Genomic DNA, 26710 nt, shown 5'->3' on the forward strand with positions numbered 1-26710 from the left:
AAAGACTCCATGAAGTCCACTTGATTTTACATGGAAGGCACTCTGATACTATGGTGATGGGCAGCAATATAAACCACTAAGATGGACACTACAACTGGCTGCTGTCATGGCAGTATCACAAAAGGAAGACTATTTATTTAAAAAATAGAAAAAGTATTAGCTAGGGGACTGAGAATTGGAGACATTTCAAGCTGAAGGACATTTCAATAGAACAGTGTTTTTTCAAACAGCATTTCATCTCAGTTTTAGAATTCACACACAGGTTTAGAATTCATCTGTCGTTTCAAGTAAACTACACTTTAATAAGGAGTGGGGATAATAAGAGCACCTTTATTTCATAATTTTCTGGGTAGCTAGCATTTTATCCCTGAATGTGCCATAGTCACTTAACCCCCTAGCTTTTCCATTTGAAAAACAGGATCTTACCCAAATTTGAGCCAGATCCTGCAAAGGATTTATACATACATTCAAACTTAAATGTGTAAATCTTTGTAGGACTAGGGCTTTTGTAAAGAGCTTTAAGCGCCTTTTATGAAAAGTGCTATATATTTATTTTTTAAAGTAGCTCTCTGGACAGGTCAATATCGAGGATACTAAAATAAAATTGGCTTACTGTCCAAAGGGACCCATCTGGCCACTAAAGAAGAAGCAGACAAAAACTCCACAACTTTGGGCCAAAGAATTAGGACATGACCAATCTCAGCAACCTTGGAAATCTCAGCTGTAGGGAAAGAGTTCTCAACTACTTTTGAGATTTTTAGATGAAAAGCATCAAAGATGAAGTACCTCACACCTAGATTATTAAAATGACATCAGATGAAGAATAAGCACCAGGAGCTGAGGAACGCAAAGATGCAGTTTCATTCACAATGCCCCTAATAATAAAGAGACAAAGCATGACAAGCTGTCTCTCAACAACATGCTTTTTAAAGTATTTGGAAAAACAGCAGTCACACGTTCAAGAGCTGAACCTAAAAAAGAATTGCAAGTACCAGATGAACATCATGATCAGAGTGCGTCCCAAAAGGATCTTGTATCGGAACAGGTCCAAGAAACTGCCGGCCTCTCTGTGGTTCCTGTCAGCAGGGAGCTTTAGTGAAAAAGAGCATTTCTGCTTGCAATTCCTCTTTGCAATGAGATAGAGGGCATCTTCTGCTTCTCTCAGCCGGCCTTGTGAGTATAACCAACGGGGGGATTCAGGAATGAATCTGAAACAGAGATTTCATTTGAGGCTTTAGGACCCTACTCTTGAAGACTTTTTTCAAACAGCATTTCACCTCCTGTTTAGAATTCACACAAGTTTAGACTTCATCTGTAGTTTCAAGTAAACTACACTTTAATATGGAGCAAGGAGAAGAGGAGCACCTTTATTTCACAATTTTCTGGTTATCTAGCATGCAACAACTTTGCACTATATATTAAAATTCCACTAAATGTTAGGAGTCTGCATTAGGGAAATACAGAATTAAGGATTTGTGAATTAAGGAGTTGCAGTACACAGGCAGCTGCTGGTTATGATAAACTAATTTAGTTGTCTCAAATCTTCTCCGCACCATTGTCCCAAATTCTCTCCTGTAGGCACTGGAGTAGCCACTGCCAAACAGCTCTATCACTTCCTATTGGCAGAATCTGGTTTAATAGAGCTGAGATTCCTGCCTACATAATCATCCTTAGCCTCTCATTTTCAGTAGCTTATAAGTTTCAGAAGCTTTCACCTTTCCAGGTTGTGCTCGCTACCCAAATTTGATTTTTTATACACACCCCCTAATGTGAGCAAAAGTGATCCAGCGACTTTTGCATAAAAAAGAGTTAGGAAAGGAACATATTTTCTCCCATCTAACATAGAACATCTTTGCACCTTTTTCTGGACAAAAAAAGGGTCAAACAGTGGGAGGACTGAGATTTGGTACAGAAATTGCACTTACTGCAGAGAGGTACTTTTGAGCAGAGTTTTGAACCAAGAATAAAGCTAATTATTTTTGCTTCATACAGACAACCTTAAAGTTTACGGGTTTTTTTAAATTAAGTTTTTTAACTTAGAAATATCAGGAATATCAAGTCTGCTCTTCCCTTAGTGAGGAGTTTAATACTTATATTATTATACCTCAACTGAAGGGATCAATGTGTTGAATCTTTAATATATGTTTCTTTTATTAATAATGTCACTGAAATTAAACAGTGACTAAAAATCCTGCTCTTTCAAATGCTAAGTTTTTGCTTGTGATGTCTTGGCTGGAAGGCTATGACAAATGGACAACTAGTGGAAAAACACTAATGACAACAAGCAGAAAAAAACATTACTTGTGATAAAAATCTTTTAGGCCTATCTTTACCCATTACCTAGTTTAAAAAAAAAAAAAAAAAAAAAAAAAAAAAAAAGATGGCACCAAGCTAAATTTTTCCCTCTTGCAGGTCACTTTAAGACTGTATGCACAGCCTCAATGGAGTTCCATTATGATACTGCCTTTGAAACTGAGAAATAGCATATGACCATGTAGTTACATATATGCATCATCTTGTATTAAATATGTAAATCCAGGACACTAAGGTATACAACAAGTGCAGAGTAAGTTGTTCTTAAACATCATTCTAGAGAGAAAGAATACAATACAGAGTAATAAAAATATGGCATATATAGACCACTTAAGTTTGCAGATATGTCAGCACTTCACTGAAAAGGAGACATGGGATTTGTGTGTGGTGTATAAGAGAAGGACCACTATCTTCCCCCTACCACTCCATTTGATCCTTGGAGAACTCTTTGACCTACTTTCTCAATTCCTATTCTTTTGATGAAGGCCAATGAAACAATTTTAAAAACAATTAACTTACATAGAGAGGAGAAAGACTACTGTTCCCTCCAGGTTAACCACAACTGCCAGAGTCCTCCAGGAGCGAATGAAGTACCCTAACATAGCATACTGGGCAATTCCAACTGCAAAGAACAGGCCACCAATCGATCCTAACATATTGGAAACATATGGGGGGAGGGGGAAAAAAAAAAGATACATTACAAACCATTCCACAACATTGCTCATCCCCGTAATGTGCGATCAGAGAGACCAGCACATCACTAGGAAGGCAGGAAGTAGCGATAAAAAGGCTACTTGACTCAAAATCAGGGAAAACAGGGAATAACTATTCAAAAGATTAACATAAAAAGAACAGGACAAAATAAAGATTAATACATAAATATTTGGCCTTCCTACATCACTTTTCACCCATCAATTTGAAAACACTATAAACAATTACATCTTAACCCTCACCTGGCACGTTGCAATCTTCCACACTCAAAATAAATCCTACTAATTATTGGAAAGATGGCATCTCCCACAACATAAAACATTAGTTTGTAACCTTTATGGTTCATGAAATACTGAGCTTTAAAACGGTCACTGATCCCTCAGCCAACCACTTTCCTGGCATTAGCTGAAGAGTAAATGTGTCAAGTTCCAGACCTTGAGCAGTGTAATTTATATGCACTGTATATGCATTGCATGCTAGCAACAGCTATAGTTAAAGGTGTCCAAATGTTTCCATTATATGTTCTTTGCAGTGTTGTAGACATGTTGGTCCCTGGATCTGAGAGAGACAAGGTGGATGGGTGAGGCAATATCTTTTGTAGGACCAACTTCTGTTGAATACAGCTCAGCTAAATACACTGGCGCTTGTTGCCTTTTCCAGACCTGAAGAGCTTTGTGAAGCTCAAAAACTCGCCTTTTCCACAAATAGATATTGGTCTAATAAAAAGATATGATCTCAGCCACCTGGTCTCTCTTCTGTTTTAAGTTCTCAGGTTGATTTTTATCACAGGGTGATTTTGGGAGGGAGTGGGGTGGGATGGGAGAGAATGGAAGAGGAATCAGTTTAAGCAAAAGTAGTCCAGCCACCTTTGAGTACAAGGAGAGTTTAAAAAAAAAAAAAAAAAGTCTTGTGTCCTTAGAGCTGCCACACCAAAATTGCATGAGGAAGGAAGGAACTGAAATTTGGCAGGCAAACAGCACTCCTTGAGAAAAGTGACTTCCTGGGTCCAAAGTTTTAAGTGAAGAAATCCAGTATCACACACACGTATGGCTTGTTAGCTGTGTAGTGTGCAGAGGAGAGAGCCTCAACCAATGTGCATTCGCCTATGTCCAGTCTGAGTGTGGAGCATTTTAGATTTGTGCCCAAGTCATTTACTGTGTTCATCTAAGGTGTACATTAAATATGGCAGGGCTCAGAGACTCTATGATCATGCATATGCACAAAGGAACAGAGTTTGCAAGATTAAATTTGGCATTTCTTGACACTAATGCTTAAACTGAGATCTCTAGATCTTAACAGATTCCTACAAAGGTGTTGCAACTAAAGCTGTACCTGCCAGTGCCCAATAGGCAGTGCCCACACATTCATTCAGTAGAACAAAGGCCACCAGAGACATCCCTCCATTCATCACCCCGACCAAGAAGCGAGAGATTGCAAAGAACTCGTATGAGGGGGAGAATCCATTTGCAATGGCAAACAGGATGTCAAGGGCAAAACCTGGAAGACAAAGCATAAGATTTAGTTTCAGAAAGATACCTGAATGAGAGACAGCATTTAGCATAAGCATTACTTGACATTCAGTGAAATCTGTCCTAATCAAATCATATTCAAGACCTACAAGAGTCTGTTGCTTAACACAGTGATGGGGCAGAATTGTAGTAAGCACATGGAAGCACTCTCTTAAAGGAGGATGCCAAAGAACGGTGATTTCTGCACAGGATTTACTGCACTACTACCTGACTCCAGTTCACAGTGGGAGCTTTTCACTTCACAAAAGCCACCATCACATTTGACAGTAACTAGGTCATTGTTAGCAGTTTCAACATAGAAGCCCAGGACCGAAGAGGCCATGAACAGAATTTTCTTCTCACCATTAGATGTTTTCCCTCCCAGTCATATCTCCTCCTTGTTGTCAGAAGACAACATGGAGGAAGTCTGCACTGCTGTAGTCTTGTATCTGTTCTGTGACTACAGGGTTTCAGTGTTCAGGGTCAGACACTTTTTACCAGTACTGAGTTAATATAGGACTTAAAAATATGTCATGCTTTTTAAAAAGAAAGTGCTAAGTTTATATATGTCCTGTACATGAAATCCCCAGAACAAATTTATGATATGAAAATGGTACATGAAGTCCATGAATTTTAAAACTCTGCTAAGTTCACAAATATCCAGCAATGCATGCATGATTTAAGAAGTGATGACAGACTCATCTATAACTCTTAGGACCCTTGATAATTAAGTGAGAGATTAATGAATAGTTAATTTCTGATATTCTGAAATTTTACTTTCAGTTTGTGGAACATTCAGGGGTCCTGAACATCATGGCAAAAAAGGTGGGCCCAACTATTACGTTTAAGCACCTGTGTTGGGGGTCCTAATTTCACAACTGGGTGCTTAAACACTTCAGGCATTTAAGTGCTGGTCTGAGCGTGCACACATGGATTATTTGCCCCCAGCCTGGGTTTCTTGTGTGTACTGGAAGATGCAAAATTCAGCTCTATGCATTGGCTTTCCACAGAACTTGGATAACTGCTATTGTGTCTCCTGAGACAGACAGAGGCACTAACAAGACGCTGACATTTCTCCCGTCATTTTGTTAGGGCTGCAGGGGGTTACCTGTGAGATAGACTTTTTTCCTTCCAAAGCGATCTGAGAGCTGGCCAAACAAAATCACTCCAACAAACACACCACTGAAGAAAAACGAACTGGCAGCACTAACTTTATATGACGTATTGCCAATTAAAAACCACTAAGGAGAGAGAAAAAAAAAAAAAGCAGCGTTAGGCAAAGTCCAAGAGAGATTCACAAGAAGCGAACAGCTTCGGGAGGAAAAAAATCCTTTAAGAACTTCAGCTCAACCTCCACTTCAGTCATCAAAAGGCCATCCCCCGCCCTCCAAACCCTCGATGGACAGTGGCCCATAGTGCAATTCCCCCTCACCCTCAAAACAGCAATGCCTTTCACATCTGAGCACAAAGTTAGGTTCCTCAAGGTAAAATCATTTTTATTGGCTTTGTTGATTTTTACCTATGTATCTAACACAATCATGACCATTGTATCTAGGCAACCTACACAGATTTATGGGTCACAATTCGGATCCAAATATGACCCTGGCTCTCCTCATCATGACCTACCTTGTGAGTGAGATCCATTTTGTTAACTTCAGATAATTTTTAAAAACAGCAGACAGTGTGTGTGGGAATCTTTCCCTACCACTGTCTCTACTGTACCTGTACTGAGGATAACATGAGTCTCCAGAGTGGTTAATCCAGGCCTTTTCAATAGCTCTAGATTTCCTTTTAATGTCACAGTTAAAAAACTAATTTTATAATCATAATTCTCATACCAATAAGTTACCTTCCATACTTCAGTGTCATAATGTACTTCTGAAAATTTGAGATTTGGTGTTATTGGCACATCTTAAGAAGTGGACACCAGAAATTACTGAAGCACTGGAATGCTTCTGTACTTTTCACTTTGGGATATTTATGAATATTGAACAGAAGAGCTATTCATGAGTCAAAAGTCCCAGAGGAAAGATAGAAATATTAATTTCTTTGGGGCAGGGATTGTCTGCTCTTCTATGCTTACAGTTGACTTGCAAAATGGGACCCTATTCTTGGCTGATGTCTAGGCACTACCTAACAATAAGCAGCTATGGTTGGCATTTATGAGCCTTACAATAGAAATGCAATGTCACCAACTCTTGATTTTATCGTGAACCTCACCATATGTGGTTTTTTCTTGAAGCCCCAGCTTGTGAAATCATGTAATAAGAATCTCAGCTCACATTTACAAACGTTTCTAGCCCTCATGTTTCTGGGGAAAAAAAGCTCAAAAACATGACCCAAGTGCACCCTAAAAGCTCAGAAGTCATGTAACAAACGAAAAACCCACAATTAAAAAAAAATAAAAAAAATCTCATGATGGGGAGAGTGTGCTAACTCATGACTGAGTTCTTAGTGTTAGCAATGCAAGAAGTGAGACTCTAGAAAGAAACTGGATGAGAAGGTGAGGACCTACAGCAGTGGCATTAGGAGTTTATTCCAAGAATAGGATGCAGCATGGAAAGAGGCACTAATGAAGAAGTGGGAGGAGGAAACAAATGTGGCATCAAGGTTGACACCGATGGCTAAGAGGAGAAACACTGGGGGAGAGTTGTACAGAGTCTTGAAAATGAAGGTGAGAAGTTTTATTATCCTTAGCAAGAAATTGTTCTGCCCATATTCACCTCATAGGTCCTGTAGTTCTTGCACCCTTCCTTAGTGTGTAAAAAAATTACCTTAATCAACTTTACAATCTATTTTGTAATTATGAACATTTCTACTAGATAACTTCCAAGTCTCTTCAATGCCAAGAGAAACTCAGTCCTCATAAATCAGAGCCAGTTTCATTTTTGTTATAGCGCTATAAACTGCAGCCTCTACAAGGCAATAATCTGCAACACAAAGGAATTCCAGAATGAACCTAACAAGTGTTCTATATTGTTCAATAGGTATTATCTTCCCTTATATTCTTTCTAATACAACCTAGTATCTTGCTTACCTTTCCATTTTCATTGCCGCTGTGTCCATTTCCCAATAACATCCAGAGCCTTTCCCTGACATGTTGGCTGTATGACTGTACCATTTTCCCCACCCATGAAACATTCCTGCACTGGCCTTGAATTCTATTCCCTTTTCTATTACACAGATGACCCGAACACTGTTACATATGGTTTCTCTGGCAGAGCTTAAAAAAAAAAACTGTTTGGAAGACTGACAATGAAGGAGCAAGAATAGGTAATCAAAGCCTATAGAATATTTCAAGAACACCATGAAAATAACTTGTTTTGTCTCACACAGTGTGTCATTCTGAATTATCACTTAATGGGTGAGATATGCATGCTGTTATAGTTAGTAACATGGACATAAGGAATCCAGATGCTTGAGAAAATTAAATTCTAAAGTTAATTATTGCCATGCATTTTTTAAATGCATTTTCCACTGTACCTAGAAACATCTAGAGAACAGGACTCAGATAATACACACACACACACACACACACACACACACACACACCCACCCCTTAACTATCTATTCAGTTTTCTTTCTGCAACATATATAAGAATCATATTCTAATTCTTGATAAGTTAATAAAGCCTGATAATCATGTGTCTGAGTGATACTTGATGCTTTCTGAATCAAGCTATGTCTATACTGACAGCAGCACAGTCGGCGCTGCCAGATCATTCACCGGGATCGATTGAGTGGGTCTCCACTTCCACTCAATCAACCCGGAAATCGACGCTGCTAATCCACCCCCACCAAGAAAAGCAACGCTGCATTGACAGGAGGGCATTTCCCATTGGCACAGTGAAGTGACGCCACCGTGGTAAGTAGAAGTTAGGAAGTCAATGGGAGATATGCAAGCTACTCTATGTAGCTTGCATATCTCTTCGACTGCCACCAAATTTTGCGAGTGTAGATAGTCTCAGTCATAGCTAAGGGAATAATTCAGGTACAGTGGACAGCAATTTGCTCTCTAAGTTCACCCCAGTGGTTAAAAGAACTTCATTTTAATGTAGTCAAGACTTTTACTACTCTTTTCATCTATATAATGCACATCACAGCAGTTCATAAAATACTCAGTCTGTGAATTAGATTTTTTTTCAGCATGAATTTGTGATGGCCACATTAACATTACTCATGAGTTGCAAAGTCCCACGAGTTGTGTAGATCACCCCCAAATAAGTGCAGAAAATGCCTTTAGACCATTCCATAGTGAATTATTTATAACACCACTTTTACAGAAAAAGAAATTATGATATTTTTGTACATTTGAAAGTATGTTAAGTGGTTTTTATTCTTTCCACCTGTAAAGCCAAGTACCACATTTATCAGGAGTTCAACTGAACGGGACTTAAAAAGGAAAATGATAACTAATACCTTTTAGTTACCACAACTTTAAAGTCTACTACATCAGAACCTTCTATGCAATAGGGCAACTACTTCATCCCACAATGAAGTCTGGGAATTTCCCCATTGCAAAAGTACAAAGCTCCAATGTCTAGTATGGCACAGTGTCCAAGATCTCATGAGAAACATGATCTTTCAGAACTTGTCTACAAGGGTATAGATTTTGAGAAGAAAATACATTTTCAGTGCACAATATGACATGACTAAAGAAGGATGACTTTCACAAAGAGGTTGTTCAGCACTTCTATAAATCAGGCTTCTTTAAGACGTAGTAAGTTGGGCACCCAAAAATCTCATCACTTTTGAAAAAAATCTAGGTAAAAAAAAAATCTTTAGAATACCATGTGAGGTGATCTTTCTCCAAACACATGCTGCATCCCCCTAGCAGACTCCGAACATGCAGTAGTTTGTCTTAGTAGGATGCAGGATTTTTATAAAGATGGACCTGTGTGGCAAAGTTCAGACCCAATTCTGAACTTGTCCAAAATTCAAGGTGTGACACACTGCACCCCCATTTACACACTTATGGTGTTATCGTGTATTGTTTAATGCAAAGTATGTCATATAAGATGTTTTTGGAATGCTCAAGGCATACTGAATGTTATTGTTATCGTAATATATTTACTGCAATGTCATGTGTATGGTTATAAGGCTTCGCTATGTAATATTCCCAAATGTGTGTCTCATGGCTTGAGACAGATCTAGGCAAAACTCTACAGAGCTGAGGAGCAATTCACACCTCATTAGGACTTGTACAGAACAACCCAGCTCACCATGCCAGGAACAAAGGACTGGCCTAGGGGTCAACAAATGAATCCACAAAGGACCATAGTGACTCAGGGCATGGAGGGAACCATACAGGGACGCTGTTTGTCACCTGACCCTGAAGGGGGTGGGACGAAGCCCCAGAGGGGAGAAGGAGTATTTTAAAAAGGAGAGACATTTTGCTGCTCACTCTCTCTTCCACGTTAATCTACAACCACCACCAAGCAACTGAAGTGCTGATCAGAGGAGGATGCAGACCAGCCAGCCTGTGGTGAGAAACATCTGACTTTGTAATTACAGATTGCTAAAAGCATTAAGATTAGTTTAGAATGTGATTTGCCTTTTATTTTCTCTTGATCAAATCTGACCTGCTTTCCTCTGATTTACAATCACTTAAAATCTTTCTTTACTTAATAGTTCCTAGTGTTGTATCTGAGAATGCGGGTGTTTGCTGGGGTTATTCTATTCCATAATCCCATGAGTGGCAGGCTACAGGCACTCACTTACTGAATTGGGAGCAACTTACATGCTATTGGCTGTGCTTGAGCTGCCCAGAAGTGGGGGTTCCCATAGCAAAGCAGGGTAAAACGGGCTCCAAGAGTGAGGGATTGGGGTAATGATTCACAAGTCCAGATTGCAGAGGGGAATGTCACACAAGGCTCTTCAGACAACGTTTTTGTACAGATACTTTCCTAATTATTTTTCATTTGTTGTTTGCTTACACCTCCTATCTACAGAACAAAGCCATGTAAAAAACTCTATGGAGAATATAAGTCCTAAAACATTGGCTGATGCCACATATATGAACATACCTGAATTCTTTTTTTTTTTTTTAAAACCTTAAGAGGACGCGTTACATTTGAAGAAAAAGTTGTCTATAGATTTTAAAATGTTATAGCCAATTTACTTTAAATTTTCTTAAATTATGCACTAAAGAAGAAGTTATTATACACAATCACATTTTAAATTTAGAGTTAAGACCATTATATTCTCTTTTACTCTTCATACTTTTTGTCCTCTACTACAGGATGGAGCACCACAGAAAGTGCCTCTGAATACAGATGGTCAGGAGTGTGCTAAAACTGGCAGTTTTTATTAACATGCTTGTAACTAACGAAGTCTGAGGTTTTTTAAAGTGCAAGTCCAAACTAAATTAATATCTCTGGACACAGCGCTTACAAATGTATGGTCAAACACAGTTGACTAAACTGCACAGGTCTAAATTCAGTCTGACATTTATAGTAAATGCGCTCAGAATGGGCATCTACATATCTTAATTTAGCATTAAAGTACGTCTAAAACCCAGCGCCAAGGCATCTCTGTCTAATCCCCACCGCAAAGCAGACTGAATCTGGATTAATTTATATGGGAATTATGTAGGCACCATGGAATGTGATACTTTCAAAAACAGTTTACACCCATAAACCTCACCCTGGAACACCCCAGGCAGCTCTTGCTATGGAGGCATCACAGAGCAGCCTCATCATGGGTTCTTATGCTTCATGCAGGCTGCCTGGTGCGCATTAAACATAGCACTCTTTTTGTCACTCATTCTAGGGCTTGATTCATAATTTACACAGGAAGAACAGAGCCACCATGCAGGATTTTGAACACAAATGCCACTGATACTTCCTCTCAGTTCCAATCTAGTTCTAGAAACATGCAACAGTTTAGTGTAAAACTCCCATGTGGAAGAGTTATTAAAATTTTGGAGGAGACCCAAATGATCAAGGTCTACGTAGCAGAACAAGGCTGGTTTGTTGTTTCCATACATACATTTGAATAGATAACTTGTTCTTCAGTTGGACTACAGTACCTATTTGATAATCAAAGCACTCATTGATTGGGAAACCAAGACAAGAAGTTTGTACAACCAGACCCTCTCCTCCTCCCCCTTTTTCCCATGAGATGTATTAATCTCATACTTGGCTGAAAAACCCATTTCATTATTTATTACCTCAGAAGCTATTGATGTGAAGGTGCTGCTGAAGTGCACATGCTTATGAACTTCACTCCCATTGGCTGTCAGAAGCCATTCCCCAAAGGCTCTGTCTTCACTAGTTGACTGGTTGCTATGGCTTTGATTAGCTGAGAGCTCTTCGAGGTCCCAGTGGTAGGGAGGTGTTGCCCCTACCAGCGCAATGAAGATTGCTTCAGTGGCTACATACAGCTGAAACAAAAAACAGGCAAAAAAAATCAAAGATGCTAAACCAACATCAAAAAAGCAACATTTCATCTACAGAGATTTCAAGTCAGTATTAAAATGTCATTCCTGTCTTTTTAGTCTCTTATATTACAAGATGCTCGGACTAGTCCCCAATATCTAACATCACATGCTCAAGTACTATGATTCCAGAAGAGTGGTTCTCATGCTTTTACAGTGTAGATCACTTATTGAGAAACCCTCTTGTGGATATCTCCTTCCTCCCCAAACTCAAGATTCCAGTGACAACTATAGCAAATTCAGTGCTTGGATACATGAAAGAGTATTTAGAAGAGTACCAAGGAAACAAACTGAAAACACCTTTTAATAGACTTAAGTTACATTCCTTTCCACCTCCTGATTTTATGTCTGTACTATTCACTTCCTCCTCTTGGGACCGACCGACCCACCCACCCACACACCCCATCATCAATCTAATCTCTCCAGATCTCATTGCAGTTTGATTGTCTCCTCCTATGCTACAAACCCAGAGCTGGTGTCTTCTGCAAACCTGATCAGTTGATTTCTTTATGCCAATACACACACACACACCACCTGACAAAGACATGAGTCAGGGATTAGACAGGTACTTTTTATTTAGTTAGTCAAAAAGCCAACTGAAAATCTGAAGCGTCCTAGTCTGGCCTACAGCACGGAACATTGCTGTTTGAAGACTGAGGCTATGGCTACACTACAGCACCTACAGTGCTGCTAGTGCAGACGCTCTAAGATGACGGGAGAGAGCTCTCTCATCGACTTAATTACTCCAGCCCCCGCAGATGTCAGCATAATGCTGTCCACACCAGCACTTGTGTTACTAATTTATGTTGCTCAGAGGGGTGGCTTATTCACACCCTGAGTGACAAAACTTATACCTATATAACCTGTAGCATGTACATAGCCCTGCGTTGCTTCCCCATTCACAGGAGGCCCATGGACCACCAAGAAGTGATCCACAGACCATCAGTCTACAAATCCAAGGCGTTCAGAATCCAGGTTGAAAACTACTGTTCTAAGACTTCTATAACAATAGAAATCCCCCAACAGGAAATCAGAAAAAATAAGGGAAGATATTAAAAAATTGTTTGAGGCATTCCTTGATATCTCTCTTAGGTCTGCTGGATTGTGTGATCTTATTTAAACAAATACCAAGTAATCCTATCCTGATCTAACCAACACCTGAGGATTGAGAGGTTCTTATAAACCCAAAATACATTTGTTATCAAGTTAACAACCAGCACACTTGAATTAGTGAAATATTTTGATGCATTTGGTTTGTGGAACGGAAGCACAATGCTCATTTTTCCTTTAAAGGAAATCCACTCCACAGGGCACTAAATCCAAAAATAGATGGATGTAAGTGTACAATGGGAGGAGATAGACATTTTGATGTGGAAAGATTTCAGCTGCAAGCTTCCTATGGGTTACAGCATACACAGAAGAACAATTTTTAAAAGCCTATTTTTTAAAAAGTCAAAAAATATATGAAATATTGGGGACATATCTTGCTGCTATTCAAGCAAGAACATATTTCTGCATTAGAATTTATTGGACTTGTTATAAGAATCTTTTAACCGAAAGCTCCTCTCCTGTACCTCATGTAACAACTCAATTTTATCATAAGTCTGGAGACATTTAGTGTTTTTCCTGAAGCCTCAGCTTCTGAAATTAAATGAGAACCTCATCTTTCATTTAATAATAGTTTCTGGCCCTGAGAGAGAAAAGCTTGAATGTATGACCCAGGTCAACACTACAGGTAAAAAATCCAGAAGGCAAATAAAAGCCAAATTTGTGTTTTGATGATGATTTGGGGGAACCTCACTTGAATTTTCAATGCTGTGTAGTTATTTATATCAGGGCACAGTGGGTATGATGTTACACAATCAGAACACAAAATTATTGTAAAACATTAGTAATGTGTAAATGACTTTGCAAGGTGGTAGAGAACCAAACCTTTTATTTTCATTTTGGTATATACCCTGTACAATAAAATAAAGTCAAAATTATGCCATTTAGTTTACATTGCCTTATAGTCCTATAACGTTTGATCTGGCTCCACACTGATGCTATTGTTGCCCCACAGATTTCACTGCTCTATATTAATAAAGGTGACCATCAAAAGGGAAAAAACAGCCTTATGTCCTTTTTAATTCTTGATGATGGATACGTTGGCCTTAAAGATGTGATTTTTTAGTTGTTTGTTTTAAGCACATTAGAAACTCAGGTCCTGTCTAGTCCAGAAAACTCTGATAACTGCCTGTGAAATGACATCACCACACGAGCCAAGAAAGTGCAAGCTGACCAACTGAGGGTGTGAGACCAAATGCCAGCTGATGCCAAAGTTCCCATATCTCAATTGAACCCTGACAAATACACAGCTGGAATCAGTCTCACCTGTGTGTTAGTGTTGTTAAAATAAGTATTAGAATTATAAGAATGTTCAGTGTTTAGACTTTATGTAATGCTTGTGAGTTACTGCATGCAATAATCTCACTTATAACATCTGTATCCCATATTGTAAGGTAATATTTGAGCAGTTGTATTGTGAGCTTCTGTGACTAAGTCACCAGACAGGAAAGAGACATTAATTAGCATGAAAGACTGATCTTCAACAGAAGGTGTTGCATCCTTCCCAACAGGAAATGTCCATTGACAATTAACAACACATGGACTATTGTGGGACGTTAAAGAGGACAGAAGACATTTGTTATTCTGCTCCCCACCCTCCACTTTCCCCTGCCTGTGGATTCCTCCCATGCAGCTCAGAGCAAATAGCAATAGAGTGATAAGAACCCCATACAAAAGGAATTAGATATCCCTATGCTGTTTGGACACTGGAGGGCAAAGTGTTTCTAGGCATAAGTGAGTAATCCTCAGCTGCTTAGCCTGCTTTAACATTGTAAATAATTCCAAGATCATTTTCCTATTTAATAAATCTTGATATAGTTTTGGCTACAAGCATTATCTTTGGTGAGATATCTAAGTGCAATTGACCTGAGGTAAGCAACTGGTCCTTTAGAACTGGAAGTAACCTAAATATTGCTGTGATTCTTGGGGCTAATCTATCCTTAAAACGTACAGTGGCACAACTGTATCAGGACAGCCATGCTGCTGTAAGAGCGCTTGTGAAGTCGCGTTGTCGACGGGAGAAAGCTCTCCAACTGACATAATAAAACCACCTAAACATAACGCTGTCCACACACATACTTATGCCGACAAAACTTATGTCGCTTGGGGGTGTGGTTTTTTTCACAACCCTGAATGACAAAAAAGTTTTGCGGGATAAGTGCTAATGTACATAAGACTTGATATAAGGGACTATCACAAAAGTACATTCACCAAGGTGACCAGATAAATCAGAGTATGAAAGGAGACTGATTCCATGCTAAGGCTGTTATATTATCTGATGAGTTTACACTTGATAATTGGTAGTGAAATCTATTTTGTTAAAGGTTTGCAGTTAATTCCCAAAATGTTAATTTGTTAAGTCAATATCTAACAAAAATATCTCATCACCTCTGCCCCTGATATAAAGGTGTCTGATATCATAAACAAGTTCCAAGACAACTTGGATATACTCCAAGAAAAGCAGGAAAGAATAGAGTTGGCATTTCTAATATTGCTGATGTAAACTGAACACTCAGAAAAAACCCTTCTAAGAAAAAAAAAAAAAAAAGTACGCCTTCTTTATCCTTCATATAGTAAAAAGGAAGCAAGCACAATATTTTGGTTTGCTTTAACAAGTTCTTTCCAAGTTACCTTTAAACTGTGGATTTTGTTGTTTTGGTTTTAAAAGCACCTGCCTGTTGGTCAGAGTGCACAGAAAACCTCTGGTAAGTTGGTGAATATTTCCAAAGCAACAGCCAAACTGACATTTTTTGGGTCAGTTTCATGTTTAGTGAATTAGCATGATACTTGGCGATTTCACTGTGATGCTCCTATGAATAGCAGCAGAAGTGCGAATGATAGACAAGGAGGAACAGAGAAGAAACAAAACACAGTAGACAAGGAGAGAAGAAGAAATTAGGAAGTCTCACTCTTCTTGGATGGGACGGAAGAGAAATGAATAGAACAAATGAAAATTTTTGGGGACAAAAATTTCAGACTTTTGTAAACCAAAGTTTACCAAATTATTAGAGTTGGGGCCCTCACAGCAGGGTGCAGCAATAGCACCTCTGCCTACTCATTCTTAGTACTTGGGGGGGGAAGAGGGAAGAAAGGGCTTCTCAAAGCATAACTCCTTGATGGCCCAGGAGGCCTCCAATTATCTGGTAAATTTTTCAAGCACTGAGTGGCCCCTTTGTTAGGTAGGAGCAGAGTTCATGGTCTTACAGGTCAGTTTCCAGTTTGAAGCAAAAACTGCTGACATGAGGTATTTTCTCAGGCCTGGTCTGCATTTAAACTTTTCCTAACAGCTATGTCAGGTAGGGGTTTCATTTCCCGCCCCCACCCATGACTGAAGTGGCTGTGCCGACAAAAGCCCTACTGTACACTTAGGGGTAGTCTATACTTAAAACTTACAGTGGCATACAGCTGTGCCACTTGAAGAGCACTTGTGTAGCCACATTATGTCGACAGAACAGTGCGCAGACATAGTGCCGTCCACACAAGCGCTTATGCTGGCAAAACTTGTATCGCTCAGGGCTGTGTTTTTTTTCATACCCGAGCAACAAAAGTTTTAGCGCCATAAGTGCTAGTGTAGACAAGGCCTTAGACACAGACTACAGCTTATGTTGACAAAACTTATGTTGCTCAGGGCTGTGAATATTCCACCCCGCTGAGCAACATAACTGCTTGTGGGCAGCCCCCAAAAACAAAAACAAAAAACCCCCCCAAAAAACCACACCTACATCTTGACCAAACAGTTTAAGGTTCCTGGCCCCACAGATTTTCTGTCTCCTGAGCATCAGTTGGAGATGATTCTTGCACAAGAGAAAGGACTATAAGAGAGGACACATGCCCCAAATCATCTCTCCCTTGCTCTCTATCCATAGCATCAACACACAAAAACAAGAAAGCAGCATTGTACTGGGGGAAGGGAGAAATGAAGGGGAGAGCCTGACTGAAAGAGGTTTAGCCAGTAAGACTGCTGGAACATGTGGTGAGAAACCATTGCTTTGTATTCACGTAGCTTGTTAAGTCAGATGTTCGTTGCATTCTACCTTTTTTTCCCCTTGTCATTAATTCTGACTTATGTGTGTCATTATTTGAAGTCATTTAAAATCTATTTCTGTAGTTAATGAATTTGTTTTGTTGTTTTATCTAAACCACTGCTTGAATTGAAGTGTTTGGGAAACTCCATTTGGGATATAGCAAGATTTGTGCCTATCATTTTCTATTAATAAAGGACAGACTTTATATGCGCTTGTATTGTCCACGAGGGTGCTGGGCAGTACAATACATACATTTTTGGAGAAGTCTGGGACTGGGAGTTTGCTGGTGTTGCCCTGCATGTGTAATTCATGAGTGGTTGACTATAGCACTCATGCAGTATAACTGGGAGTGATTTACATGCCGGAAGCTGTGTGTGAAGACCAGGAGTGGTGGCTCTCACAGTGAAGCAATGTAAAAGGCACCCCAGGATGGGGAATTGAGGGGACACAGCTGTCCATCAGTCCAGAGTGTACTCTGGGTAACGTCACAAACACACGCAACTACTTCTTGCTTCTTGAGATAGAGTAGGTGGACCTGAGGCTTCTGCATTTGGCTTGAGCCTCAACCTATTTCCAGGCTGTACATGCCTCTCAAAAAAATGAAACTGCCTAAACACTCTGCCCTTTTCCTACCTCAGCCCCTGCCCTTTACATATGATAAACCCCTTCGTGGTCCTAGAAAGGTCTTGGACCATATAGTCTTGAGAGGTGGTCTATCCACTAGTTCCCTTTTTGTGCAGCTCCTCTGTAATGCAAAGGAAGCTCAAAGAGTTGTAATGGCCCAGCAAGTGACCCATACAATACCCCAACAACTATAATTATTTCTAAGAACGTCATCCTGAATGCTTCTACATCCCTGACTCCCACCATTCCAGCAGTTAGCACTTTTCACCATAACTTCATTTCATTAATTCAAAACACAGAAACCACCCCTTATAATGAAGTATTCATGAATTTACATTAGATTTGAATGAAATAATCTCATACATTTGACTATTACTGTAGCCAAGAGATCCAGTTCAACTGTCTTTAGAGAGAGAAAATAAGAACACCTTCAACAATGCTTCAATGCCATTTGAATCACAATTCAAAAGCCTGGCTGTTCTCAGCAAATACCAAGTGAAACATGTACTGCCAAACAAAATTAGTCACTAAACTTTGACTTTTCTAGGTAAAAAAAGATTCAATCTGCGTGTTGGGGAAGAGATGAATTTAGTAAGAGTAATAAATGGCATTGCTACAGTAGGACTCAGTGGTGGGGGGGGTAATAATGTGATGAAACATACCCAATTATTCCACTTGGGAAGCATGAACATTTGGATACTAAACATTCTTTCACAGAATAAATCACCCAGAGATAGGAGAAAAGGTGAAAATATAATATTCTAGATTTAAGACTGACGGTATTTGAGATTTGGAAAGTGAAGGTGTTGAACAAAGCATGTTCCACTTTCCCTAACCTGAAAAGCATCAATAACTTCAAGCGTTTAAGACTGACCCTATGATCTGATTCTAAAAAAATAGAAGCTTGTTTCATTTGGTTGTACAGATGATTTGGAATGGCTGTGAAGCAGGGAAAAGATAAAACTTTATCTCAAAACTCTGTCATGCAGTGGCTTGTTACTTTAAGGAATTTACATTCTGAAAAAACATGCATGAGTGAGAGAAAAGGGTGTTAATGAAAACAGCCATAACCTCCATAGGATTTTAAAAAAGAAAAAAAAAGACCCCACACTTTCTGCAACCATAGAATAAACTGCATTTATCATCATACCTTTGACCCACACTCCCTTGCACTTTGCTTGTTATTTCCTGAGCCAAGACTAGTACCTTTCAACTAACTGCCCTTTGAAAAAAACTAAAACATCACAGAAATGTTAATTCCCACCCCACTGTCTCCTTCTTTCCCAATGCAGACTCGAACCAGACTCCCACTCTATCTGGGGGATTACTTACCCACATCCTCAGTCCTGCAACCAAAGCTAGTTTAAAGGTTCAATATCATGCAAATCAATATAAGAAGCAGGTGCATGAAGAAACTAGCACCCAGCTTTTCATGTTTTAAGGTCTGATACCTTTAAATTGAGGTTTAATGAGATAAAAAACCCTATAAAATAGTTAAGTGGCTATAAGAGACACCAAATATAGATAGAAAGATGTACATTGACGCAGCAAAGAATATTAAACATTTGAAAGTCAGATTATAATTTCTATGACCACTTTCATTGGGCCACACGACAAACACACACACATACACACACCCAGACAGATCCAGAAAAAACCCACGTCAGCAGCACACACACACACACTCAGACAGATCCAGAAAAAACCCACGTCAGCAGCACACACACACACACACCCGGGACCGTGGGGCTGGGACGCCAGTGGGTAGCTACAGTTCGACTCACAAGCCCGGCTGGCAGCGCAGGACGCTCCCCCCGTGCAAGGCGGCTGCGGCGAAGGGAGCGCCCCTCCGTTCTCGCAGCGCTCCCGAGGCTCTCGCGGGCCGGCAGCACAGGGGGTCCCGCGGCGGCGGCGGCGCTGCCGTTGGGTTCAGGGCGGCGGGGGGAGCTGGAGACTCAAGTCTCCCAACGTCATGGGCCGCAGACGCGGGCGCGCACCGAGACAAAAGGCGCGCCTCAAGGCGGGGCTGGCCCGGCCGCCTTGCCCCGCACGGACGGACGGGGGGGGACGCCGGACCGGGCCCCACCTGCAGTAGCACGGCCAGCAGCGCGCACAGGTACACCTGGTAGGGCCCCATCTGCCCCACCAGCGCGAAGGCCTCCTCCACCTCCATGCCGGGCCGGGCCCTCGCACGCCAAGCAGCTGCAGCAGCAGCACCGGGGGCCCGGCCAGCCCCTGCCCCAAGGCCGCGGGCAGCGCATCCCCGGCAGGGCGGGAAGCAGCAACCGCCGCCACCGGCTCTGACAGGGCAACGGCAACAGGCGCGACGACAACGGCTGGCAGTCAGCGGCGGCACCCGGCTGATGACCCAACGCGCATGCGTGTTAAGAAAACTGGGCGCGCATGCGCATCTCGGCGGACAGGGGGACGCAGGCGCATTGCGACCGATGGACTAGAGGAGGCCGTGCATGCGCAGTGCGGCCGTCCTTGTAATTGACGAACGCGCTCCTTTGTGGCCATTGGCGGTGAAGGAAGGGGCGGGGCTTAAGGGGGAAAAGGGCTGAGCGAGGGAGTAGAGTGGGCGGGGGCACGGGGGATAGTGGCGGGTGACTGACAGGTCTTATGGGTAGTGTAGGGTGCAGCATCAAGAGAACCATAAATGGTCAGAGGCCAGGAATTTGTTACAATCTATTTTCCCCTGAACTTCCCAAGAAAATTCCAAGAGCGTGAGGCTACCAAGGCTTTAGCTTTTGTTATTCCGTGAGACTTTTTTTTTACATGGTAGCAACAGTAGCTTCCACTTGGCTGTTACGTAGCCAAGCTGGACATCCAACCAGGCCCTCACCCCATTACGGCCAGGCTGATTGCCTCCTTTTCTGTCTTCCCCACGTGCACTCTGGTCAAAACCTTATTAATTTTTCTGGAAAAGAAAACAAACCCTATTAATTTAGGTGAAAACTGGAAAAGCAGAAAAACCTTACTTCCACTAAAAGCAGGCTTTTCCAGTGTTTTGATAGTCATGAAAACCAGAGAGTGTGTGCACGGGTGCAGGGCCAAAGGCCTTTTGAGAGTGGACTGGCCAGAGAAGAGTGAGGGGCCACTAACCAAGGTGAAAGGTAGCAAGTGTGACAAATTGGGATGGGGTGATGGATAATAGAATCCTATATAAGACAAAGCCCCAAATCTCGGGACTGTTCCTATAAAATCAGGACATCTGGTCACCCTACCACACTAACCGACACTCTCATTGTAACCCAAACTCTGAAGTCACTATCTCGCCCCTATATCTGGAGTGACTCTGATCCCTTCCCTTCGGCCTCTGTGAAGTCAGTGCCTGAACCCTGTATCCTGAGTAATCCAATGGTGATTTTAGAGGAAATCAGGCTTTTCTAGTTTCCTGGTTTTCATCAAAGTCAATTTTTTACATTTTGGAATTGATCCAATGCAGTTTTCAAAAGTGTACCTTGTTACATACAGATAGACAGAGAAATAGAATTATAGTTACTGCATCCTCCCACACCCTTGTCTAATGCTATTTAATGCTCACACTTTTGTTATCCTGTAGTGATGATATACGTATGAAATTCACATACGCACCTCAGTCCATGGGCCAGGCATATGGCCAGCCAAAAGCCAAAATATTTCAAATAGCTGCTACTGCTTGCTCTCTCTCTCTCTCTCTCATTTTCACTACTGGGTTTGTATAACAGCAGAGGCTATGGAAATGCCCCCATATTTGCCTTGCAGTCTAGTCTGGTGTGCAAGGCTGGAGTACACTTCTGCAGCATGCAGGGGTATGGATATCTACAGACACTTCCATTTCCTACCACTCAAGACATTAACATTATATGCCAAAACAAAGAAGCAGAAAGAAATATAGAGATTGACCAGGTCAGGCAAACCATAATATGATTGCTCCTCTTCTTTCTTGCATGCTTTGATCAGCGGTGGAATAGTTAAAAATATTAACTTTTAAAATGCCACCATTACATTTCATAGTGAACCCCCCCATTGAGTTGACTGACAACAGTTTATACTTACGGTTATATCTGTTTCACATTTGGAAAATAATCTTCACAACCAGAATGGCTAGAAACTTTTTTTTTTTAATAATTGAAAGCTTAGGCTCAGGAGTGCAAGGCAAGGAGGCAGCCACTGAGGAATAATAAGTACCAGCTCACCATGCTACCACAAACTGCCAAAAATTAATTAGCATGCACACAAAACCCTTTACCAACTGAAAGACCAGTAGCACCCTCATTCCTGGCTTATTAGGAAAATTGTCCCAGAAAAAAAATTTACAGTACTGGCAGCTAAACATGAGTTCCCACATGAAGGCCCAATTTTGCAACCCTTATTCATGTGAGCTATCCATTGGATTCACTAGCACAACTCCTCTGGGGAAAGGTTGTAAGCTCAGACCTTAGTTCCATAAATTATTGCTAGATAGGCACATACATATCTAACTTGCCAGATGCATTTTCCAAGTTCACATCTCTCTAAGAAAATAGATAAAGCCACCTGATTGAAGCTGGCAGACCATTCTAAACCATCAGAATTTTGGTTCTCAGTTTACAGTATCCATTCTAAATAGTTCTGAAGTTCTGTCCTTTTAGTCCTTTATGGAAAAAACAGTGCTGGAGTTCTTTTGGCTTCCTTGTAGTATGTGTTCTGCAGCAGCATAACATCAGCAATCTGGAATGTTATCAGTGAGGTAGTAATGATACCCGTCCTGGTACCTTCCTTTGCTGGTTTTCCCTTACTGTAGGTTTTCTAACCAGACTAATTATCTGCGTTGGAGCAGGCTTACCCCATACATAATACTATGCAAGCCTAGCATATGGCTAATTACAATATACACTGAGTGTTCAGCCAAACAAGCCACTAAGGCCTTTTTGTTTCTCTGATGTACCATTTGCATTTTTTGCAGACGGTGCAGCAAACAATTCCTTTGGAGGTACTTTTCAGTTTTAAATGTGGATCGAGGATGATGAATTTCTGGCTGGAGTGTGAATGGTGTTACAGCCTGGCCTTGTCCTCTTTCTGGACTTACACCAATTTTGTAAATGGACCCAAATCATGGATCCATGTGTTTCTAAGCCAGCCTTCCAGATCTGGGTAGTGACTGGAAAGTCACTATTCCTAGCTCTGTATCACTCGGGCACACACCCAAGTTCATGTCTGACACCCCATTGAGCAGTGTGACCACACAGTCGAGCCAACTTAGGGTATGTCTACACAGCAACTTAAGACCCACAGTTGGCCCGTGCCAGGACCCCACGAGCCCTTAGACCCTGGAGCCAGTGTCGCAGCCATCCTGAGTCCCCCTCCCGCAGAGTCCACTTGGCTGTGGGACTGCTAGTTTCCTAATTAACCCTTTCGGGGACACCATGGTGTAGGCAAGCAAGAAATACAGGCCTAGCAAAGCAATTTCTTATCCACAGACACTTTTTCTCATAACAAAGTACCTTAGAAAGTTATAGATCTTTAAAAATCAACACAGTCCTAAAACGCATGTCAGCCTTACCATCCCCTGATGCTAATCCAGGCGGGTCTAGCTTTTTCAGACACCCCAACGGGTTCCTGTACGGTTCCCTCGAACAGCTACTGCCCACCTTTCTTGGGAGAGTCTGTTTTAAACCTGCCAGCATTACTTTGTGTTTGCAGGCCTTTTCCTTTCATGGTCTAAACCAGTTCTGTAGTTGGTCTGGAGACAGAAGGTACAATCTTAAAAGCTAATAGTTCGGGCGTTGTCTCTTAACAACCCGTATGTGTTTGTCCTTTCCTCAGTTTGTAGAAAAAGTGGGTAAGGCCAACCCTTTTATTTTGGAGACCCCAGGATCTCAGAGCTGACATACTGAGATACCTAGACATGGTTCCTCCAGCAGACGGGGATGGCATGGCCTGTTCACTTCATTCTGGATTTGGAAGTGAAGAAGGTAGATCTGGCAGATGGCAGCATCCTCATGCTCATAGTCATAGAATCGCTGAGTTTAAGGCCAGAAGGGATCATGTAGTTTGACCAGTCTACCTCAGGCCACTGACCCCACTCAGCCATCTGTACACTAAAGCCATCACCTGGAATTAGATCAAAGCAGCGCAGCCTCAGGCGACTAAACTCTTGTGTGTCAGAGGCAGAAACCAGGAGAGACTGAGATGCACCAATGCCTGAGGCCCCTGCCATGACAGGGAACTGCTTGAGATATACCCAGATGATACTCTGACTGTGGACAAAAGCTACCAGTGGATAATCCTCTCACCCTCCCCACATCAGCCTAATGGTGGAAGATGCTACTCCACTGGACGCTCTCCTCATATGAGCTGAGGAACAGGGACACAGGGACTTCTTCAGAAGAAAGGGGTTACTACTCTGCCATGTACACAGCTTGTAGCAGAGCATTTCTCCATCCAATCGTATGCGTCTTGGAGGATCTCCCTGTCAGAGGAAGACTAGGGGCCTTTTATCCCTGAGGACTCACGGTTATCTCAGATTCAAGATCTCCCAGCAGTATGCGGGTGGGGGGAGGCTACAAAATCATCTTCAGGAAAAGGGTCTCGTACTACAGTATCAGGAGGAGATGCTGCACAAAATCCAAGCCCTCCTGGCAAAGAAACTGAATCGATCCTGCACCACTGAAAAAAGAGAGAAGAGAATTTCGGGTACTTCCGATACCCAAGGAAACAGGAAGCTTCATCCCTCCTAGATCTCAGATATCTCAGCTTTTATGTAGTGAAAGAAAATTTCAAAAACCTTTCTCTGGAAACAATCATGCGTCTCATAGAAAGCAATTGGCTGTGCTCTGGAACTCCTGGACACCTGTATGCCTTCACAGGTTGGTCTCAACCACCCAATATATTAGTTATGATTAATGATAATTATTATCACAGGAGTATCCAGAAGATCAGGACCCAGTAGTGTTGGATGTTTTACAAACATAGAAGAGGCCTGGCCCTGAAGAGTTTACAATCAAATTTAAGACATTAATCAACAAGAGGAATGGGGGAGTGAGGAGAAGGCAAACAGTGACATGAAACACATGGGTATATAGACTACTTGTGTGCACAATTAGATTGTTTTGAATCAATTGATTTATGATAAATTTCACAATATCCATAAGTAAATTAGATGAATTTAAGAAGTCGCTACTAGCCCTGTGTCCGGTTGGTAGTTTTCCATAAACATTTCGGTAGCAGTCGGTTGGGAAGGATTTGAATAAGAACAGGGTAGTGGTGTTATAACTAGTTCAGTATTTCCTCTTGTGCCCTGAGGGAAATGTGCAGGAGAACAAACACCCACTGCTGGCATCATCAATGGATTAAAGGGGCCGGAGAGGAAAAAGTGGGTTGTGAAGGGCCTTAACGGGAAGGGCAAAAAGCTTGTACTTGGTGTGGTGAAGAAGTGGGAGCCAACAGTGAGGTTCAAAATGCGGGTGGATATGGGGATGACATGTTTAGAGCAATGGGCTGGGAAAATGACCTTGAGCATCATGGCCAGAACACGGTTATTATTACCCATAGCTCTTCTCTACAAAACACCCTCAGGAGGCCTTGAAGTCTCAGCTGAGACCTTCACTTTCCATCTGGGTTGCAGACAACTTGCAAATCACCCTAACGTGGTGGCGATCCCATCTGACTCAGAATTTCTAGCTGGCCCTACTTCTACAATTGGTCTACGCCAGAATTTTGGAGAAGTTCAGATCTGGATTGAGGCCTGAACCTCTATATTGGACCAAATCAAAACCCCCAGGTCTGAGCATCACTCAGCTTCAGGAAAGTCAGAATACAAAACCAAATCTGAACTGTGCAGCTCAGGCTCATTCATCTTTGTTTACAATCATGTCCAATCTAACCCATCCAGTGACATCACTGTCAAGTGTTTGTGACTATTAAAATTGCTCCCAAGTTAACAATAGTGATGTTGCAGGAATCAGTATAACTGAATGAATTGGCCAGGAGGAGAAGTATGATTATAAAAGAAATATTCATGCTCATAGATGTTGACATTTGCACTGATGGAAAAGGAAATGGAAGGGAAAAAACAGTCTGTGATGTGGTTTAGATGGAAAAAAACTGTTTTTGAATGTTTCCCTGAGGCACTGAAAAACACAGACCCATGAAATGTAGGTTTGGTTGGCAAAAACAGAATTACACAACTGAATGTTTAAATTACTTTTGCGCAGGGGGGAAGAACTGAATTTGTTTCTGCTCCTGATTTATAAATCCTGGATTCTTTTGGAACAAAGAGTTCCTGAAGTTCTGTTTCTTTCCACACGGGGGAGCAGAGGTGCCATTTAGGCCTTCTCTAGGCCTGTGAGCACAGCACAGCTGTCTGAAACAACTCAATACAGCTAGGGGTGGGGGAGGAATTAAGGAGAAAGGGGTGATGGCATGAGTCTTAATTCAGTAGTGGACGTACACAATAAAGAGGAACATCAAAGTCTGTGGCGTCATAGATGGCTCATCAGGCTTAAGGCACTTCCGTTTCCATAGCCCACAATACCCAATGGAGTATTGCACACTTTGAATCAGTTACCCATATTGTAGCAGCATGAACTTGAGGCCGTCTTTCCGTGTGAGATCAAGTGAGACTCAAACCCATGACCACCAGGGTTATATGCAAGTGCCATAACGCTGGGCTACCACCCCTTTAGATAGTAACGTAGATGGGCATAAAATCCACCACTCTGAACCACTGGAGGGTGGGAGGGAGCCTCTGTTTGTACTTTGAGTGATTTCAGTGGAAGGGATCAGCTAGAACGTCCTGGAGAATAAAGTTCTCGCTTTACTCCCCCAAAATATCCAACTCGAACCGCAGCGACATGAGCGTCCTTCCCCTGCTCCCACCACCCCCAGCAGTGTCCCTGACCAAGTCGCGAGATGGTTCATTCCTCATCACCCCTCCAGTCACCGTTGGAGCCTGCCTGACAACCTAGGCGTCAAGTAGCACTCGTGGGCGGCGGTTATTTCGTGATGTGGCAATACTA

At 41.6% G+C, this 26710-nt stretch overlaps 1 protein-coding gene across 7 annotated transcripts in view; it reads right to left on the bottom strand.

Annotated features, from left to right (window-relative positions):
• The window catches only part of SLC22A15 (solute carrier family 22 member 15), a 44319-nt gene extending 24247 nt beyond the window's left edge, over positions 1-20072 (bottom strand). For all 7 annotated transcript variants that reach the window (XR_010919341.1, XR_010919340.1, XR_010919339.1 and 4 more), the window contains exons 1-6: positions 19813-20072; positions 11704-11916; positions 5641-5773; positions 4357-4521; positions 2833-2962; positions 993-1208 (exon numbers count right to left, since the gene is read on the bottom strand). Coding sequence is in view for 3 of the 7 variants with exons in the window: in XM_067546026.1 (XP_067402127.1) it covers positions 993-1208; positions 2833-2962; positions 4357-4521; positions 5641-5773; positions 11704-11916; positions 19813-19899 (944 nt within the window). In the remaining 4 variants the exon portion in view is untranslated. The remainder of the gene's footprint in view (positions 1-992; positions 1209-2832; positions 2963-4356; positions 4522-5640; positions 5774-11703; positions 11917-19812) is intronic.
• Between the last annotated feature and the right edge of the window lie 6638 nt (positions 20073-26710).

Source organism: Emydura macquarii, unplaced genomic scaffold (genome assembly GCF_026122565.2).
Source record: "Emydura macquarii macquarii isolate MOO-44397 ecotype Brisbane River unplaced genomic scaffold, CSIRO-AGI_Emac_v2 contig_1119, whole genome shotgun sequence".
Lineage (NCBI taxonomy): Eukaryota > Metazoa > Chordata > Testudines > Chelidae > Emydura > Emydura macquarii.